We start from the raw sequence: 19364 nt of genomic DNA, 5'->3' as shown, positions 1-19364 counted from the left end.
ATTTATCAGTATGTTACTGTCATCTTTTTTGTTGCCAAAGTTGATGTCTTATTGTGAACAATGGAATGATATGGGTCCATTATCCATAATGATCATTGATGGACTTGTCAGATTTTTCATAAGTGGTGTCTTGTTTTTAAAACATACACCGTTCATCTCTTACTGGTAATTACCTGCCTTTTTTAATGAAGCATTAAGAAGCAGTTTGTCAAAAACTGTCTGATGTACCTAGATGTAAAACAGTAATTCTTCGTCCCTTTTTGACAGGCACCACCATGGTCCCACTGGGCACTCCATCACTCCTGCCTCTGTGTAATTAATGCCTAGCATTAAACTAAGTTTCATCTATGCACACTATTTTCGAATTTCACACCCACGATCCTGGGCAGAAATCCGCACTGCCATGCAATTACATATATCCTTTCCATTAATACTTTTCATCCATTAAACACTGAATAGTTTATGCTTATGTCTTTCAGCACTGCATGCAATGCAAATTTGCTTGCTTTAAAAAGATTGTCTTTCTGAATTAACAAGTAATCTAGATAGAATGGGATGTTCCCTTCTCTTACGATAGCTATATATGTGGTGATGATAAATAGTGTCTTTCTTGAAATTGTATAAAGTTATCACTTGCTTCTTTCTGGCGTGTGCAGCCTTGTTGTGGCACTCTACCACAATTTATACTGTATTGTTCTTTCCCTATCATTATAGCAGTGTTCTCGTTTATTTTCAATGCTTTTTCTGTCCTCTTAACAACCTGAGGAACAGGAAATAAGGTCTCACCTATTTCCTTTTCTTTCTCAAAGTAGTCCCTCACTGAACACACCGACTTGTGGGCCTGGCTGTGCACTACACATTTCTTTCTTTGTTTTACTTCATGTGTTGGGCTGACACTATGCAGCCCACTGATCATTGTTTAAAATGAAACAGAGGAAAATAAAGACTGGAAACAACAAAAAGGAGAAACTATGAACTGAACTGTTTAGACAAACGACGAAATGACAGCACCTGTTGTACATGAGATACTTACTGGTATGTTTCAGAGACGTGTGGCAGGATTGCAGAGCAGCAACATGGCTCATGCTACTTGCTGCAGTGTAGTGTCTTGTTGGCTGGCTACCTGCAGATGTTACTGAGCTGTCAGTACCTAAGACTCTATATATTATTCATTTCAGTCATAAGTGATACATAGATTTCTTTTTAATCTTGTTTTATTTTTGTGTTAGTTATCTCTGAATTATGGAATTTTAGTGCATACCTTGTGCAGAAAAGCAAGGACTTTTGTTGAAGTGACACTTCCCTGCTTTAAAAATACTTATATGCAAACCTGCTAAAATTACACTTCTTTATAGTCAACATTTTTAAAGCCTGTTAAATCCAGTCGCCCAGACCACGGTATTTGATAGTCAGCCATTAATGCAACCAACTAGACGAGCAGACAAGACTTCATGAAAAGTAAACTAAAGTAGTATAACAAATGAGAAAAGAACATGTGACAGCTGTGGATGGGTGAGTGTGTGATATTATTTATTTATTTGTCCTGTTCAAATGTGTGTGAACTCCTAAGAGACCAAGCTACTAAGGTCATCGGTCCATAGACCTACACTTTAAAAGTAACTTATGCTATGAACAACACACACACCCATGTCTGAGGGAGGCCTCGAACCTCCAGTGGGAGGGGCCGCACGATCCGTGACATAGTGCCTCAGACCACATGGCCACTCAGCACAGCAGTTGGTCCTGTGAATCTAGGACTGTACAGTGTACAAAACATATTGGACCATTCAATAATTATGATACACATTCCTTGATTTTTTCCTTTTTCTCAGACATCATTTTAACAAAATGATAAAATTATACAATATTTTCTTACTCATTTTCTTACTCCACACATTTTATGAAAACTCATTTTCTTACTCCACACATTTTATAAAAACAGTCTTAATCGGTGAGGCAGTTTTGTTTTTCCAGGTATTCCATTACTAAGAAACTTCCTGGCAGATTAAAACTGTGTGCCCGACCGAGACTCGAACTCGGGACCTTTGCATTTCACGGGCAAGTGCTCTACCAACTGAGCTACAGAAGCACGACTCACGCCCGGTACTCACAGCTTTACTTCTGTCAGTACCTAGTCTCCTACCTTCCAAACTTTACAGAAGTTCTCCTGCGAACCTTGCAGAACTAGCACTCCTGAAAGAAAGGATACTGCGGAGACATGGCTTAGCCACAGCCTGGGGGATGATTCCAGAATGAGATTTTCACTCTGCAGCGGAGTGTGTGCTGATATGAAACTTCCTGGCAGATTAAAACTGTGCGCCCGACCGAGACTCGAACTTGGGACCTTTGCCTTTCGCGGGCAAGTGCTCTACCAACTGAGCTACCGAAGCACGACTCACGCCCGGTACTCACAGCTTTACTTCTGCCAGTACCTCGTCTCCTACCTTCCAAACTTTACAGAAGCTCTCCTGAAAAAAAGGAGTGCTAGTTCTGCAAGGTTCGCAGGAGAGCTTCTGTAAAGTTTGAAAGGTAGGAGACGAGGTACTGGCAGAAGTAAAGCTGTGAGTACCGGGCGTGAGTCGTGCTTCGGTAGCTCAGTTGGTAGAGCACTTGCCCGCGAAAGGCAAAGGTCCCGAGTTCGAGTCTCGGTTGGGCACACAGTTTTAATCTGCCAGGAAGTTTCATATCAGCGCACACTCTGCTGCAGAGTGAAAATCTCATTCTGGAAATATTCCCTTACTGTATAGAAGCAGTGCTCGACTAAGTAATCCTTTACAGTTAATTTGAACTTGTTTAAGTCGATTATTATTTTTGTGGATTTGGGTAGTGCACTGTACAGTTTGATGCCACGGTGGAATATGTATTTCTGTAATAGCACTGTGTTTGTCTCTGGTACATGCACATCATTTATTTGTCGTGTGTGGTAGCTATGTACAGATTCATTGCAGGCGATGCTTGGACTGCCACTGTTTAGTTTTTCTTTTATAATAATTATATTTTCAAGTACATAAATACATGGAAGTGGTAGTATTTTATTTTTCCTAAATAGTGGCTTGCATGATGGTCTTTGATCTCACCCTTCCATTAATCTAATAACCTTTTTCTGCAATGTAAGTGATTTCTGACTAGCTCCACAATTTCCCCAAAACACTACACCATATTTCAATATTGAATGAACATAAGCAAAATACATGGTTCTGAGATTATCATGTGATATACAGTTTCTTATCACTCTCATTACAAAACATGTTTTGATCAGTTTTTTATTCACATAGTCCATATGTGGAACCCATTTCGTGTTTTATTTAATCTATATACCAATAAATTTTGTACTCCTTGTTTTTTCAATTTTTTGTCCACTTATTTATACAGGAGCTGGTGTCTTGTTCTGGGTGGTGAAAATATCCATTGAACAGTTTTTTCCAGATTTATAATCAAACTGTTTGCTTCATCTTCTTTGTGACTGTCTTAATGTCATTTTCAAAGTTTTCTTTGCTGCTTCCTGTAATTAAGATGCTGGTGTCATCCGCAAATTGGTATAGCTTACTGTTTTTACTGTTTACATGTAAATCATTTACATATAGTAAAAACAGAATTGGACCCACTATGGAACCTTAGGCAACTCCATGTTTGACCACTAATAAATCTGACTGATGAGTTATGACTGTCCCATTTACTTTGTGTGTTATCTCTATGAGCTGTTTTCTTTCGTGGAGGTATGATTTAATCCAGTTATGTGCTGCTCCCCTAATACCCCAGTTCTGAATCTTACCTAGTAATTTATCGTGACTGATGGTATGAAACACTTTTGACAAATCTAGGAATATACTTGAGAAATGTTCCTGCCTATCTACGGCCTGTAGAGTTTCATACACAAAAGAAACGATTGTTGTTTCAGTAGAGTATTATCTCCTAAAACCATGTTGAGATGCAATTAGTATATTATATTTATTTACGAAATTTGACAATCTTTTATAAAAGAGTTTCTCTAGAATTTTAGAAAACACACACAGTAGAGAAACTGGTCTATATTTTGACACCTCTTCCTGGCTTCCTTTTTTGTGTAGTGGTTTAACTTTAGCAATTTTTAAACACGTTGGAAAGCTGCCAGTTGAGAAGGGCAGGTTTACAAGATACATCAGTGGTTCAGAAATTACATCTACACATTTTTTTACAACAAAACCTAGTATATTATCTATTCCTGACGATTTTTTTTTATTTTAGAAGCGTGATTCCTTGCTGTATTTCTTGTGTATTAGTTGGTATGAGAAATATTGTGTTTTCCATTATCACAATTCAAACTTTATGAAGAGCAAGATTTGACAGATTGAACCACCACCAGCAAACAGTTCCTTGTAACAAAGTTGATATGCTGCTACCTTAAGTGGATAATTATGGAAGCTGAAATGTGTGGCAGTGTGTCTTACCTTGAAGTATGTAAAACAGGCCGAGCTCTCTATTAGTACTACACAGAAATTTAGGTTTTTTCCTGTCAACACTGTGTCATAATGGGCATTTTTAAGATTATTTCTCAAAAATGGTGAAAACAAAATACATTAATGTAGTTATCACTGAATTTTAGCCAACAAACAAAACTTGTCATATATGGGAGCTAGGATGCCGTCACCACTGTTTGCAACAAACAAGCAGATTAATCTTAAGTAAACACATTCCATGCATATTTCAATACAATTTAAGTTCCGAAAAACGTATGTATGGGAAAGTGACTGGATCAAAATGACCTTGGAAATCCTTGGCAGCTTGTACATGTCAAAATGGTCTCACATTCAAACACTTAATACATCAACATAAAATTATCAATATGATGAAACTAATTTTATTTCTCTAGACCACGTACAACATAAGCACCTTAACACACACAACATAAGCACCTTAATAAATTATTTACATTATGTAAAATGATTAATACAATGCAGTCAAAAAGGAGACATAATTTTGTATTTCACAGGAACAAGGAGGAAGATTTATAGTAACAATAGCAGGTGAGAACAACTGCATCAACACACACTGTGCTCCCTCTTATTTCTCCAGTTTCACTGTGACTTCAAATAATGACAACCAGCATACAGGCAGTAAATAGAACACACATTGCTGTTTCAGTTTCAACACACAATTATGGTAGGTACTATCATATTGACACTCACATTGTCATGTACTAACACTGATGCTACAATGTGTAGATCTCAGTAAAAATTTACATCACAGACTTTTTTTTTTTAGGTTTTCTAGCTAGTTATTCCATGCACACACTTAATAAAAACCAATATAATGACTACATTCATGGACTGTGATGAAATTATATTCATATTATAATGGAAAATGTAATTCTGTCAGAGACAGCAAAGGAATTGGAAGAGCAGTTGAACGGAATGGACAGTGTCTTGAAAGGAGGATATAAGATGAACATCAACAAAAGCAAAACGAGGATAATGGAATGTAGTCGAATTAAGTCGGGTGATGCTGAGGGAATTAGATTAGGAAATGAGACACTTAAAGTAGTAAAGGAGTTTTGCTATTTGGAGAGCAAAATAACTGATGATGGTCGAAGTAGAGAGGATATAAAATGTAGACTGGCAATGGCAAGGAAAGCGTTTCTGAAGAAGAGAAATTTGTTAACATCGAGTATAGATTTAAGTGTCAGGAAGTCGTTTCTGAAAGTATTTGTATAGAGTGTAGCCATGTATGGAAGTGAAACATGGATGATAAATAGTTTGGACAAGAAGAGAATAAAAGCTTTCGAAATGTAGGGCTACAGAAGAATGCTGAAGATTAGATGGGTAGATCACATAACTAAAGAGGAGGTATTGAATAGAATTGGGGAGAAGAGGAGTTTGTGGCACAACTTGACAAGAAGAAGGGACCGGTTGGTAGGACATGTTCTGAGGCATCAAGGGATCACAAATTTAGCATTGGAGGGCAGCATGAAGGGTAAAAATCGTAGAGGGAGACCAAGAGATGAATACACTTAGCAGATTCAGAAGGATGTAGGTTGCAGTAAGTACTGGGAAATGAAGAAGCTTGCACAGGATGGAGAGCTGCATCAAACCAGTCTCAGGACTGAAGACAACAACAACAACAACAATGGAAAATGTAATACTGAATGAGGAAAGAACACCACTCATCAAAATTAAGAGTCATTTTGTAGCATATTAGGAGCATAAACAAAGTGTTGTTTACTGTAACTCAGTTATGGAACATGGAATTTGCAGTCTATCTTATTCCTCTAACACAACAAGTTCAGCATGTGCCAAATTAAAAAAGGTTATTAGTCTCATACACAGTAAGCAGGCCATTAACAATACTTTTAATAATGTTGTCTTCAATTTTCCATAACTATTTTTCAGATTTCTTGAAAAATATTTACATGCAGAACAAAATATGTTCAACAGAATTATTTTTTCCCCTGAACTTAAAAATCATGTCATTGTATTTACAATATTAAATGTGTGCTGATTTAGAGGGTTGGAGAGTCTTCAATATATGCCTATGTAAAACACCTACCAGAGACCTTTCACAAAAAATGCCCTGTAACCCTGGAAGAATGTTCCTCTTATATTAGAAATGAGCACCCGACTTTTGAGTCCAGCCCCAAACAGTTCAAATTTGCTGGGAAAGTTTATATCAGCAGACACTCCATTGCAGAGTAAATGTTTTATTAAGTAGCTATTTTAAATAAAGCAAGAACAAATGTAAGTAAGTGAAGAGTTTAACATTCAATCATCTGCTTCATAAATGGATATTCATTTTAACTTTTGCCCCTATTGTACATAAATGTTGACTATATATTGCTAAATCTCTGAACTGCGGGCCAACAAACTGTGCATTGATTTGAAATGTCCTGCATTACATTTGATGAAAAAAACAGACCAAGTTTCTCCATATACCAGTAATATTTTAACAGGAAAGCCACTTCACTACTTTTCATAAATATACCTTAAAATGTTGATAGAACTATCAACTGCATTGGACACTCAATAATACTGACTCAACACTCAATTATCCACAAGTTTTTGCTAATAAAATGTACACAGTTAGTTGTTAGTACTGGAACTGGTGACTCCAGGATGCAGAGATGATTTGCTGCAGTTAGTGAAAGAGTCCTGCTGAGGTGAGCCCTGAGGATTAATGGAGACAGAATTTGAGGATGGCCCTTCACAGTCTCCAACTTCTGCTTCTGGAGACCTCCTGCCTGAATTTATTGGCTTTGGACAACTGGCTAACTCACTGGAGGTAACGACAGCAGTGCTTGGAAATGTACCATCAGAGGTAACTGCTGCAGCGGAAAGAGTTGAACCTGCAGCCTTGATAGCTGTGGCATGCAGAGATGATCCTTCACACCTAACAGCTGTAGTGTGCAAAGAGGACCGATCAGAACTGATCGCTGTTGCATGTAAAGACGACTTGTCAGTACTGACAGCTGTGGCATGCAATGACAATCCATTTGATATAATGGCTGTGGCATGCAGTGATGACCCATCAGACACAATTGAAGTGGCGCGCATCAGAGAACCGTCAGAAGAAACTGAAGCAGCAGTCAGCGCAGAACCGTCAGATGACATAGTGGCGACCTGAACAGATGAGCCAAAAGTAGAGAGTGTGACATGTAGTGCTGACCTGTTGGCAGGGACTGCAGAGGTATCTTTTTGAGCTAGGCAGTTGGTTGCTTGCTGCACAACAGGTGATCCTGCAGCAGTGCACTTTATGAGAGGCAGTCCAGCTGCACTAGAAGTCTGAGACAGTGGCGGCAAGCAGTTGGATGTGCCAGACCTGTTCGTAACACTCTGGCATACTCTGGATTGTACAGTGGTGTTTCGGCGTATTAGAGGTGGACCAGCAGCCGTCGCAGCATCCGGTCGATGTCTGACTGTTGGCCCAGAAGCAGCACGAGCACGCTGAATCACAGGGGTGCCAGTAGCAGCATTTGCCCACTGCACAAGAGGTGAACCTGTGGCAGCATTGGCCCAATGCGCATATGGATACATGCCTTGTGAAGCTGTGTGGATAGTGATTGGTTGACCAGCAACAAATGACGACATCTGGGCAGCATTCATTGCATTGGCTTGCATAGGCGGCCTGTACAGATGTGGAAAAAATTAGTAATTTGCAGTACATTAAATGAAAAACAAAAATAAATTTAAGGCAAAAATGTATGTTTTAACAATCAAACCAAAATACTTAGGTACTTTGTCTGCCACTAGCTTTCACAAATTTGTAAAATATCACTACACATATTATGCACATCTGTTCATTTATTCATATTATGTTAACACTATGTCATCCGGCAACACCACAGTGGTGTCATCTGCAAAGTATCGCTCAGTGGCCGGTGACACCACCGTGGTGTTGTCAGCGTAGTATCACTCAGTGGTCGGCGACAGCACTTTAATATCTTTTGCCTTCTGTTGGTGTTTTGTTTAGGTAACAATAAGTTAAACACGTCAACAAGTATTTTGTTTCTATAAGTACTCGTGCTCTTTCATCATGGCGGACGAAAGAGACAAGACTTACAATGAAGGCGCGGACGTCTTGTCCGACGTTCCGGACGACTCGGCTGACTGGGAAGAAGACATTGGATATCAAAAAAATGAAAGTGAAGCAGAATTGTAGGAAGATAGTGAAATACGTTCAAGAAGAATTCGGCAAACACTACGGTTGCCAACTGATTCAGCTAAATCAGACGAAGAAGACAGTGCACAGTGGTCAGACTTTGATTTACAGAGGACCAATACTAAATTTGAAGGATCCCCGGGTCCAAACATATTTCCCAAAGATACACAGAGCATCAAGGATATTGTACAATTATACATTGGGAATGATCTATCTGAATATATTAGCAACAAAACCAACAAGTACTACAGTCATATTTGCAACAGAAGAAAACTGGATCAAAAAAATGCCAAATTTGTTGACGTTGCAGGACCCGAACTTAGAAAATGGTTTGGGCTTGCTATCCTTATGGTAACTGTAAAAATTGCAAGGATCGATGATTATTGGTCAACAAATCCGTTGATAGACACAGCGATATTTTGCAAAACTATGTCCCGCAACTGATTCAGACAAATATTACCATTTTTACATTTTTCCGACAGCAACAATAAACCAGATAATGCCGACTGGCTTGTCAAAGTGTAATTTGTAATTGATTATTTTTCCAAAAAGTTTAAAGAAACGTTTAATCTAAATCAAAACATCTCAACTGATGAAGGAATGATACCGTGGCGTGGTCAATTAAAATTTAATGTTTACAATCCGTCGAAAATTACAAAATACGGCAAATTCATTCGGATGCTGTGTGATTCGGTAACGGGATACATTTCCTCATTCAAGATATATTCCAGCGCTGGATAGCCTTTAGCAAAAACTGTGATGGAACTATTGATACCTTCTGATGGAAAGTGGCATCACCTCTGCATGGATAATTATTATAACAGTGTAGAACTTGCAGAGAGGTTACTTGAAAAGAAAATTCGAGTTTGTGGAACGATACTGCAAAACAGAGGATTTCCGGAAAATTAAAGCGCGCAAAAGTCAATGTGTTTGAAGCTTGTCATCAACGGAAAGGTGACAAGCAGCCGGCAACAAGCCAAGTAATCCGAATTAGCACGGCTGGCGCCAAGCGAATAAATTTGTATGAGACTTGCGGACAGCAAAGTGTTAAACGCAATGAAAATGTGCCTCTCTCTTGTTAAGATGTGCAACCTGGTGTGCTGTATAAACACCCAGAGTGTCTCTTGTACGAGCTGTCAGGTGCATTTTCTTTGGTATTTCCTCAAATATTTGCAACTTCAGTTTTGCAATATGTAGCTGGAGTCAGCCCAAACAAATAGCACTCATCACATCTTTCACACAACACCCAGTGTCAACGGAAAGCACAAGTTTGTTTCCCATTACAAACAAAATTATTTTTAAAGCAGAATTTTATGCACCCCATTTGATAGAGGAGTCCCAATTTAGTCTAGTGTCATCAACAGGGACATGAAAACAGAACAATCAGTACTCCAGCAGTGACTGAGCAGCACTGCTGCATGGTTGGTTGGTTGGTTGGTTTAAAAGAGGGGAGAAGGGACCAAACTACGAGGTCATCAGTTCCTTGTTCCTAATAAAACAATGTGACAAGCATGAGAATAAAACAGACGAGACATAACACAAAACGGACAGAAAGGGAGAACCACAAGAATGAATGAAACAAACACTAAAAGGAACAAAAGAGGACAAGAAAACAACACAGAGCCGCTAGAAATAGAAGAGAGTAAAACAAAAAAGCAGATTACAGTGGCTGGCAGACCACGAGAATAAAAAGGAAAAGCCAGCCACTCTGCAACACATTAAGACCTCCACCCTAAAGGCACTAGGGTGGAGGACACAGAGGGACAAAGGACACGCGCGAAAACTTAGATCAAATGATAAAACCCACCCTCACGAATAAAACTAAATCAGCCAATGAGGCGTTGTTAGATTAAATGAGTGGCAACGAGTTCAGTAACCCAAGATTTCATTGCTGGGCAGTCAAAGTGGGACAGTGCACCAGAATATGGGCCACTGTCAACCGGGTGCCACACCGACATTGCGACGGGTCTTCACGGTGCAAGAGGCGACTGTGGGTCACCCAAGCATGGCCAATGCGGAGCCAGCAGAGGACAACTGATTCCCTGCAAGAGACCTGCATGGATGACTTCCTCTCATTCAAAGTCTCCTTAATGACATGTGGTTTGTTGTGCGTACTGTTATACCATTCCGTCGCCCAAAGCTGAAAAATCCTGCAGTCTAAGTCTGAACGCAGGTCAGGTTCAGAGATGCCCATCTCCAGAAGCAGTTTCCGTGTAGCCTGTTGGGCCAGCCTGTCGACAAGTTTGTTGCCTGTGATGCCGACGTGTCCTGGGGTCCACACAAACACCACTAACGACAGGACCAGTCCAGGGCATAGATGGACTCCTGGATGGATACCACCAAAGGATGGCAAGGGTAGCACTGGTCAATAGCTTGTAGGCTGCTCAAGGAGTCAGTACACAGAAGAAACGATTCCTCGGGGCATGAACAGATATACTGAAGTGCACGAGATATGGACACCAGCTCTGCAGTGAATACACTGCAGCCATCGGGCAAGGAATGCTGTTCAACATGGCCTCTGTGGACAAAGGCGAAGCCAACATTACGATCAGCGATCGAGCCTCGGAGTAAACCACTTCAGAGCCCCGGAACACTTCAAGTGACAGTGGAGAGCCGCAGGGTTAACGGAGTCCTTAGGGCCATGCAAAAGGACCAGGTGAAGCTTCGGCCTACAGCTACATCACGGAGGTGTACATGAATAGACCATGAGGAGAGATGGTGGAGGGAAGGACTCCAGTTCAGACAGAAGCGATCGGACGTGAACCACAATCGTTCACCCTGACCTGGGCCGCCTATGTGGGAGGTGAACTGCCGTGGTTGGGAAAAGAAGACTGTAATTAGGATGTTCAGGAGAACTATGAATGCGTGCAATGTAATTGGCGAGCAGTTCTAGATGTCTGATCTCCAATGGAGGGACTCCAGCCTCCACCAGTATGCTGGTCACCGGACTCGTGCTAAAAGCTCCTGTCACTAGTCTAACTCCACAATGGTGCAATGGGTTGAGCAAACACAATGCTGAGGGCACTGCCGAACCATAAATCACACTCCCACAGTCAAGGCGGGATTGAACAAGGGCTCTGTAGAGCTGCAGCAGCATGGAGCAATCTGCAACCCAGCAGCTCAGGCAGCGGAGGGCATTGAGATGCTGCCAACACTTCCGTTTAAGGTTACGAAGATGAGGAGGCCAAATCAAACGAGTGTCGAAAATCAGACCTAAGAATTGATATGTCTCCACTACAGTAAGTGGTTCGTCATTAAGGAAAAGTGCTGGTACGACACAGACAGAAATGCATTTCAAGCTAGAAATACACAAATTAAATTTAGTGAACACTAGTTTGTATGATTTTATAAGTAACAGTGTTTACAGAGGATTTGTGCACTTTATATAGCTTTTTGTCTGTATCTGCAATTTATTTGCCCGTATAGAGTCTGTAACATTCCTTGCAGGAATATCCAGGTGAAGTTATCTATCAAATCCAATGAAACAGATTTACTGGGAAGGATATACAGTATTTTTGTGTAGTCTTCAGATGCATACACTTAGTAACTATAAACAAGACAAGAGTCTTGTATAATCAGTCTATGACATTTAGACAACCAGATATGGCATTAAGGACTGTGTCAATGGAAAAGATAATGCACAGGAGAATTTCCACAATGCTAAACATTTTGTTAGCAGCATATAATAATAGTAATAATAATAATAATAATAATAATAATAAATAATAGAAACTTATTTCTGAGATTTTTTTGTGTAATTAATTATGAGCAAAACATGGAAACTGGGCAGCAGGCTTGTTAGTAGTGAAGATTATGTACCTGATGGTCTTTATTGTGTTCAATTACACATAACAATATGACTGACTGTAGTAAGTCCACATAATTACCACCACCACCCCCCTCCTGCCTATATTAGCCACAAGATGTATTACTAACTGGTGGTGTAGGTTTCAAACTTTAATAAAGCAAGATAACTGGTTTACAGGGAAGTCATAATTGGTTATGTTTAGGCAATTTTAGGACTAACAACAGTTGTAACCACGTGCATACCTGTCAAAAGAAAGTTAAAACTAAATGAGGACAGTATCAGAATGTTCACATAAAATTATTCAGGAGGCAAATCCATGGAAGATTGCCCATTGAGAATTGAAATGTGAACAAGTAATGTTCAAAATTCGGGAAAACCACATGCACTTAAAAATTCAGCTCCACTAGTAACTGTTCCTTTTAGGATTCACCCAAATCATTTGATAGCATATTTTTCTATCACATCAAAAATATCTTGTCCTACTTCTAAACTTTGTAATTACAGAAATATGACCAATCAAAAATGTTGTTGCAATATAATTCAAATTATACAACAAAACTTTTTCAAAATCTATTTTTACTATTTTACAGTTTTTAAGTTTCTGTACCCAAAAATGTTTCCTTTTACTACAAAACATGTTGGTTAATGAAATGCCTCAAATATAAAACAAGTTTCTCGAAATTTCTTGGAGAGCTTTACAAGAAAATAAGAAGAAAAGCGTTTGGTTAGAAATTTGCAGAAAACAGAACGTCATATTAACACTATTTTGTGAATCTATATCAACAATTTGAAAGACTTTATAGCCAGACATGCATGCATTACATATCATTCCCATCTTTAATTTTGTTATTACTATAATATGTCATTGCTCTACATTTCACATTTTATACGAAACATTTTTTGGCATATTACTTCGTTTGTGTTAAATAGAGGATGACAGCAGCAGAGACAGCCAGAAACATTTGTTGCATGTGTGGGGATAATGCCATTGGACAGAACATCACAAGAAAATGGTTCCCTCATTTTGAGGAGGATTATTACATTCAGGAAGATCTTAAAGGATTTATGGAGAACATTTAAAGGCATTAATCCATGCCAGTGTACTCGAGAATTGGCAAACGTGATGAACTGTGATCATTCCACCTTCGACAACATTTGGATGCAAAGGGGAAGGGATATATACAAAATTTTTTTAAAAAAATTGGCGTGTTTATGCTAACATATGGGAAAGAAAGGAATGGTTGAGCCAAAACAAAGCAAGAACTCCCCATAGAAAGACCTGCATGCATCTACAAAAGAATGTTATGCATCTGGTAGAACAGTGACAGTGTGTTGTACTATGAATTGATTCCCCAAGGTGTAACCATCACTACTGGCATTTATTGTCAACAACTGAGATGTCTTGCAGATGCAATACAGAAACAACGAGCAGGAAGACTGTACGAAATGATGTTACTCCATAATAATGCATGCCCATCCGCATTCTCCTAGACTGAGAAAAAACACTACATAAGAGCTGGGTTGGGAGGTCATTTCGCACCCACCTCATTTACCTGACCTTGTGCCCTAAGATTTTTACCTTCTCCCTCTTCTATTAAACAACCCACATGAAAGTGTACTTCGTACATGTCTCAAGTTCCTCGCCTGAAAACTATACTTGCGGAATCAAAACGTTATCCCAGCGTTGGCAGGCTGTTGTAAATAGTGAAGAAAAATATATTACTGACGACTGAAGTCTCTGTTGTGTTTATTAAGCTTGCAAAAAATCCTATGAGCTTATCACCAACCCAATGATAATCATTCATCCTGTTCCATTTGTGTATGGAGTGCAGAAAGAATGACTGCTTAAAAGCCTCATTGGGTGCTGTGATTAGTATAATCTCCTCTCCAGAGTCGCTGTGGGAGCAATCCGTGAGTGGTTGCAATATATTCATAGATTCCTCACTTAATACTAGTTCTCAAAACTTTGTGAGTAGGCTTTTGTGGTAAGTTAATGACTATCCTTCGAGTATATGACAGTTCAGTTCTTATATATTTCCACGACACCCCTGAGTTGCACCAAACAGATCTGTGCCCATTCATGCTGCATTTCTTTGTAGAAGTTTAATATTCCCTATTATTCCTATTTGGTATGAGTCCCACACACTTTAGCAATATTCTAAGATGGGACGAGTATTTTGTAAGCAGTCTTCTTTATAGACTGACTGCATTTTTCCAATATCCTACCAATTAAATGAAGTCTGCCATTGGCTTTACCTATCAGAAGATGGTTTGAAGTTTTCCTCCTTGGCTGTTTTCACAAGTATTCAAATTATTATACCTTGCAGGACTGGACATTTTTGGCCCTACAGGCCATTTTCAAGTGCAGTAGGTGTCAATGTGTTGGACAATTATCCCATTAATAAACACTGATACAGACAATCTGAAAACAAGCACATAACGTGCAAGCATCAGAATTAAAACCAGAAATCTTACTGCATGCAATAACAGTCATCTTTATAACTAGTACCATGTTATAGGACACTATTGGTGCTTGCTTTCGTTTAACACCGTGTGTATGGAGTGTGGGAAGAATGACAGCTTAAAAGCCTCAGTGAGTATTTGACAACAAAAGTGAGCACATACAGTGTCCCATAACATGACAATAATTACGAGGGTAATTTAATAATCAGAGAGACAAATTGGCCTGGAGAAAAAAGCATTTATTTTTCCAAAACAATACTTTTTCTACTTTTCAACATAACCCCCTTGAACATTTATGCACTTGTTCCAACAACCACAAGCTTTTTTATTCCAGCTGTAAAGAACTCTTTATCTTAATGTTTGAACCAATTTCCCACAAAAATTTTCACGTCCTCATTGTCCTGGAACCTCTTCCCATGTAATGCCTCCTTCAGTGCACCAAAAAAATGGAGATCACTTGGTGCTAAACCAGGAATTAGAGGGGGGGTGAGGCAGTACTTCCCAGCCCATTTTGTTGATAGTTTCACAGGTTAGTTGGGCAATATGAAGACGTGTTGTCTTGCTGGAGAATCACACCTCTCCTCTTGGATCCACATCGTCTCTCTCTCGCGGCTGGCTTCACCATGTTTAAAATCAAATCCGAGTAGTATTGGCTGTTCATTGTACACTGCTCTTCGAGATAATCACAAAAAACTGGACCTTCAGCACTCCAAAACATTGTTAACATGAAGTTTCCTGCTGATGCTTGGGTTACGAATTTTTTCTTGACAGGTGAGTTGGTGTGCTTCCACTCCATGCTTTGTCTTTTTGGTTCTGGCTCTTAGTAGTGAACCCAAGTTTCATCACAAGTTAAAATTTTGTTGAGAAAGTGTTCACCTCCTCTTCCACAACGTTCCTTTAGCTCTGTGCACTCTCTCAACCTTGTTTCATTGTATAGCTGCATCAACTCCTTTGGAACCCATCATGCAAATGTTTTGTGGTACTTCTGCTTGTTACAGATAATGTTATGAACTGTACCAGTACTAACTTGAACCTCATCAACTATCATTTCCAAAGTCACACAGCAGTCGGCAGGAATCATGTCATCAATTTGACTTTCAAGTGAGGGAGTTGAAACTGCAACTGGTCAGCCAGAACAGTGTTCGTTAGTCACTGAGTTGCGACTATTTTTGAACTGCTCTACCCACTTGTAAAAATTTGCATGATTCATACAACCTTCACCACAAACTTTAGACATTCTACAGTATATATTCACTGGTTTCTCACCATCAACAAGTAAAAACCGAATAACAGAACATTGTTCAGCTAATGTGGACGTTTCAAGCGGACATGCCATCTTGAAATGTATTTTTGACGTTATAAACAAAACAATGTTGATAAATCAGCTGATCAGCCCTTATCCCAGTGGTGCCAAAATAAAGCCATAAAAGTACCAAACTTGCCCTACAAACAGTTTTTTCCCCAGACCAATGTGTCTCTCCAATTACTGAATGACCCTTGTATAAATATTACTATTACTGCATGCAGTATGCTTTCTGGTTTCAATCCTGACGCTTTCATGTTATGTGCTCACTTTCAGGTCGGCTATATCACCGTTCATTAACAGGATAATTATACAACACATTGACACATACTACACTTGAAAAATGGCTTGTAAGGATAATCATGCAAGGTATAATAAACTGAAGACTTGTGAAATATAGCTATGGTGGAAAACATCCAAATGTCTTTTAACAAATATGTGGCTGCACGATTCATTATATCTCAGATTGCATATCATACATATTGCCTTTTTTTGTAATTCTGAAGATAGCTCTGACGCAGGATGAGTTCCCCAAAATATGGTTACATACAGTAATATGGAGTGACAGTATGAATAATATACTTGTATAAGAACTATTTTGGTGATTCAGTCATTAAGTACTCTTACAATATAATACAATGTTGACAGCTTATTTGAGATATAAATGACACGAGTTTGCCATTTAAGATTTTCGCCAAGCCATATACCAAGAAATTTAACAGAGCTCACATTGGACAGCTCTTGGTTGTTAAGGAGTGTGATGGAAATTTTGCATTTTTGAGAGGCTGAAGCTAAGCTGAGGGTTTTTTTTTTTTTATTTTTCAATTAACACTGAGATTATTCTCATTGAACCATCTGCTCAGTGATAAGTGGTTTAATCTTTTGGTCATGGTCAGCTTCATCTGTACCTTTTACAGATTACTTTTGTGACCAGCAAAAAGTGTAGTATGCCCTGAAGTAAGTTTCGTGATTCTGTCATAAATACATAGCAGAAACGGTATGGGGCCCCAGGATTGAGCCTTATGGTACACCATATATAACAGGCATTATCTCTGAGGACTGCACAATACACTGATGAACAGTAGTATCCTTTCTACAAATCTCAACCTTTTGTACACTGTTTGACACGTATGATTTCAACTGTCAATTTGCAGTGCCTCAAACATTTATTAGATAACCTTCAAAGGAATATGGTGTGGTCAACAGCACCAAAAGCTTTAGATAGATGTAAAAAAAATACCAGTAGTAATTTCCTTATTATCTAATGGTTTTAATTTAGTATTGAGACACACATACACTGCTTTGGTTTCTGATAATAAAATATTCCAATCTGATGGGAAACACAACCTTTAGGTGGCCAGGGAAAACTCTATTCTAATGGATGCATTAGTTGTATGAGTTAGCTATTCTACATTGCATTCCCCACATTTCTTTACAATTAAATGTAGTAGGTTGTCACTGCCACTGGAGTATTTACTTTTTAGTCTCTTTCTACCTGTGAGCACTTCAGTTTTTCAGGCTCTGAGGAGCAACATTGATGCTTTCATGGCTTCCGCATTTGTTGGGTGTTTAGTACTTGCTCTATGACATTTTTACTTTATCAAGGTGAGTTGTCATTAAAAACATTTACTATTTTTTTCTTGTTCTGATGTCAACTCATCACACAGATTTAATTTTAAAGCTTTCTTTATAGCATGCTGTTTGTTGTTAGTTTCATTTCTCAGATTTCCAAATGCCATTATTTTTATTACTAATTCCTTTATTAACTTACCATTATACAATTTCTTTTGCTTGTTGAATTAGGTCCGTCTACGTGTGTATTGGCAAGGCATAGATGGTGACATTATGTGGCTTATCACCACTTGCACTTACTGTGTTCGGCAACAGGCAGTCCCACGAGCATCTTTTCCCCCCTGGCCAATGCCGCAGCACCTATGGGAGGCGTCTACACGTTGATTTTGTTTGGTCCTTCCTATATCAGTATTGGCTCATTGTAGCAGACGTCTATTCTAAGTTTCCCTATGTGGTTTGATCTCTGCCTACATTCATGGTGGCCTCTATTTCGGCCCTGTATAAGGTTTTTGCAATTGAGGAACTTCCGTACACCGTAGTTACTGATAATGGCGCCAAGTTTGTCTCTCAAGAATTTTTCAGGCTAGTGGTGATCGCCATCTCACAGCCTCCCCATTTCATTCTCAATGTAATGGGGAAGCCGAACACACGGTTCAGACATTTAAAACTCAGATGCCCCGGCAGGTCCTCTGAAGCTGCTATAGACCATTTTTTGAGTTTGTACCATTTCACTCTGGTGGGGGGACAAGAGCCCGGTGGAGCTGCTACATGGATCCTCCTCCACTTGCTGCATCTGATGCCATGTCCACTTGCATCACCTGCTCCCAACACTCCCAGCCGGGTGTGCCTGACTGGGCTCATGGTTTCAGTTGCTGGCTGAACTGAGTTCCCGTAGTCATCAAGTGTCGCTGGGGCCAGCACCTGTGCATTGCCTGCACTCCAGATGGGTGGACATCCCATCACTTCCACCTCCTTCGGCTACACATGGCACAGGCTGTTCTGGAGGGATCCCCACCCACCCCCGATGCCATTGATGGCTGTTCCTGTGCCACATATGGTCCGGTTCGCAACACAGCAGGGGGTGCTACCTGGCCGATTTCTGTCTAGGGTTCCTGCTTCCATCCACACTTCCCAACTGCCATCGTTGGTGCAGCTGCCCTGGCACTGGACACCACTGCCATCTCTGTTGCTGGGTCCTGTGCAGCTATTGTCTCTCACGCTCCCGTGATGCCTCCGGCACAGACCGCTGACCTCGAGGGGGACGCCGCTATGGAGGTGGGAACACCATGCCAAACCTCCCCCTAATCACTTCTGCCCCTACTCGCTGGTGACTGCCCACCACATGCTGCAGCAGCTGCCAGCATCGGGCTATGAAACAGACGTCAGCACCGTCATTGGTGTTTTCCATGACTTGTAATCACAGTGCCTTGTGAGATTAGTGATTTTTGTCACAGTACCAGTGTTTCTTTCAGTACTATGCATTTTTCTGTGCTTGATGTACATTCACTCATTAAGCACGCAATTTCAGAGATCATGCATCCATACAGTTCACAGACCTGTTCACAGAGGCCACTTGGGTTCGTCCTCTGG

General features: G+C 39.8%; 1 protein-coding gene across 1 annotated transcript in view; it reads right to left on the bottom strand.

The window, feature by feature from the left end:
- Positions 1-4821: 4821 nt before the first annotated feature.
- LOC126470556 (mucin-5AC-like) overlaps positions 4822-19364 on the bottom strand; it is a 58598-nt gene continuing 44055 nt past the window's right edge. The window contains exon 3 of the mRNA XM_050098494.1: positions 4822-8094. Within this exon, the coding sequence (XP_049954451.1) occupies positions 7053-8094 (1042 nt within the window). The 3' untranslated portion in view covers positions 4822-7052. The remainder of the gene's footprint in view (positions 8095-19364) is intronic.

This window comes from Schistocerca serialis, chromosome 3 (genome assembly GCF_023864345.2).
Source record: "Schistocerca serialis cubense isolate TAMUIC-IGC-003099 chromosome 3, iqSchSeri2.2, whole genome shotgun sequence".
In the NCBI taxonomy this organism is placed as follows: domain Eukaryota; kingdom Metazoa; phylum Arthropoda; class Insecta; order Orthoptera; family Acrididae; genus Schistocerca; species Schistocerca serialis.
Note: the sequence above shows the minus strand (reverse complement) of the source record. Positions and strands in the feature narration are given on the sequence as shown.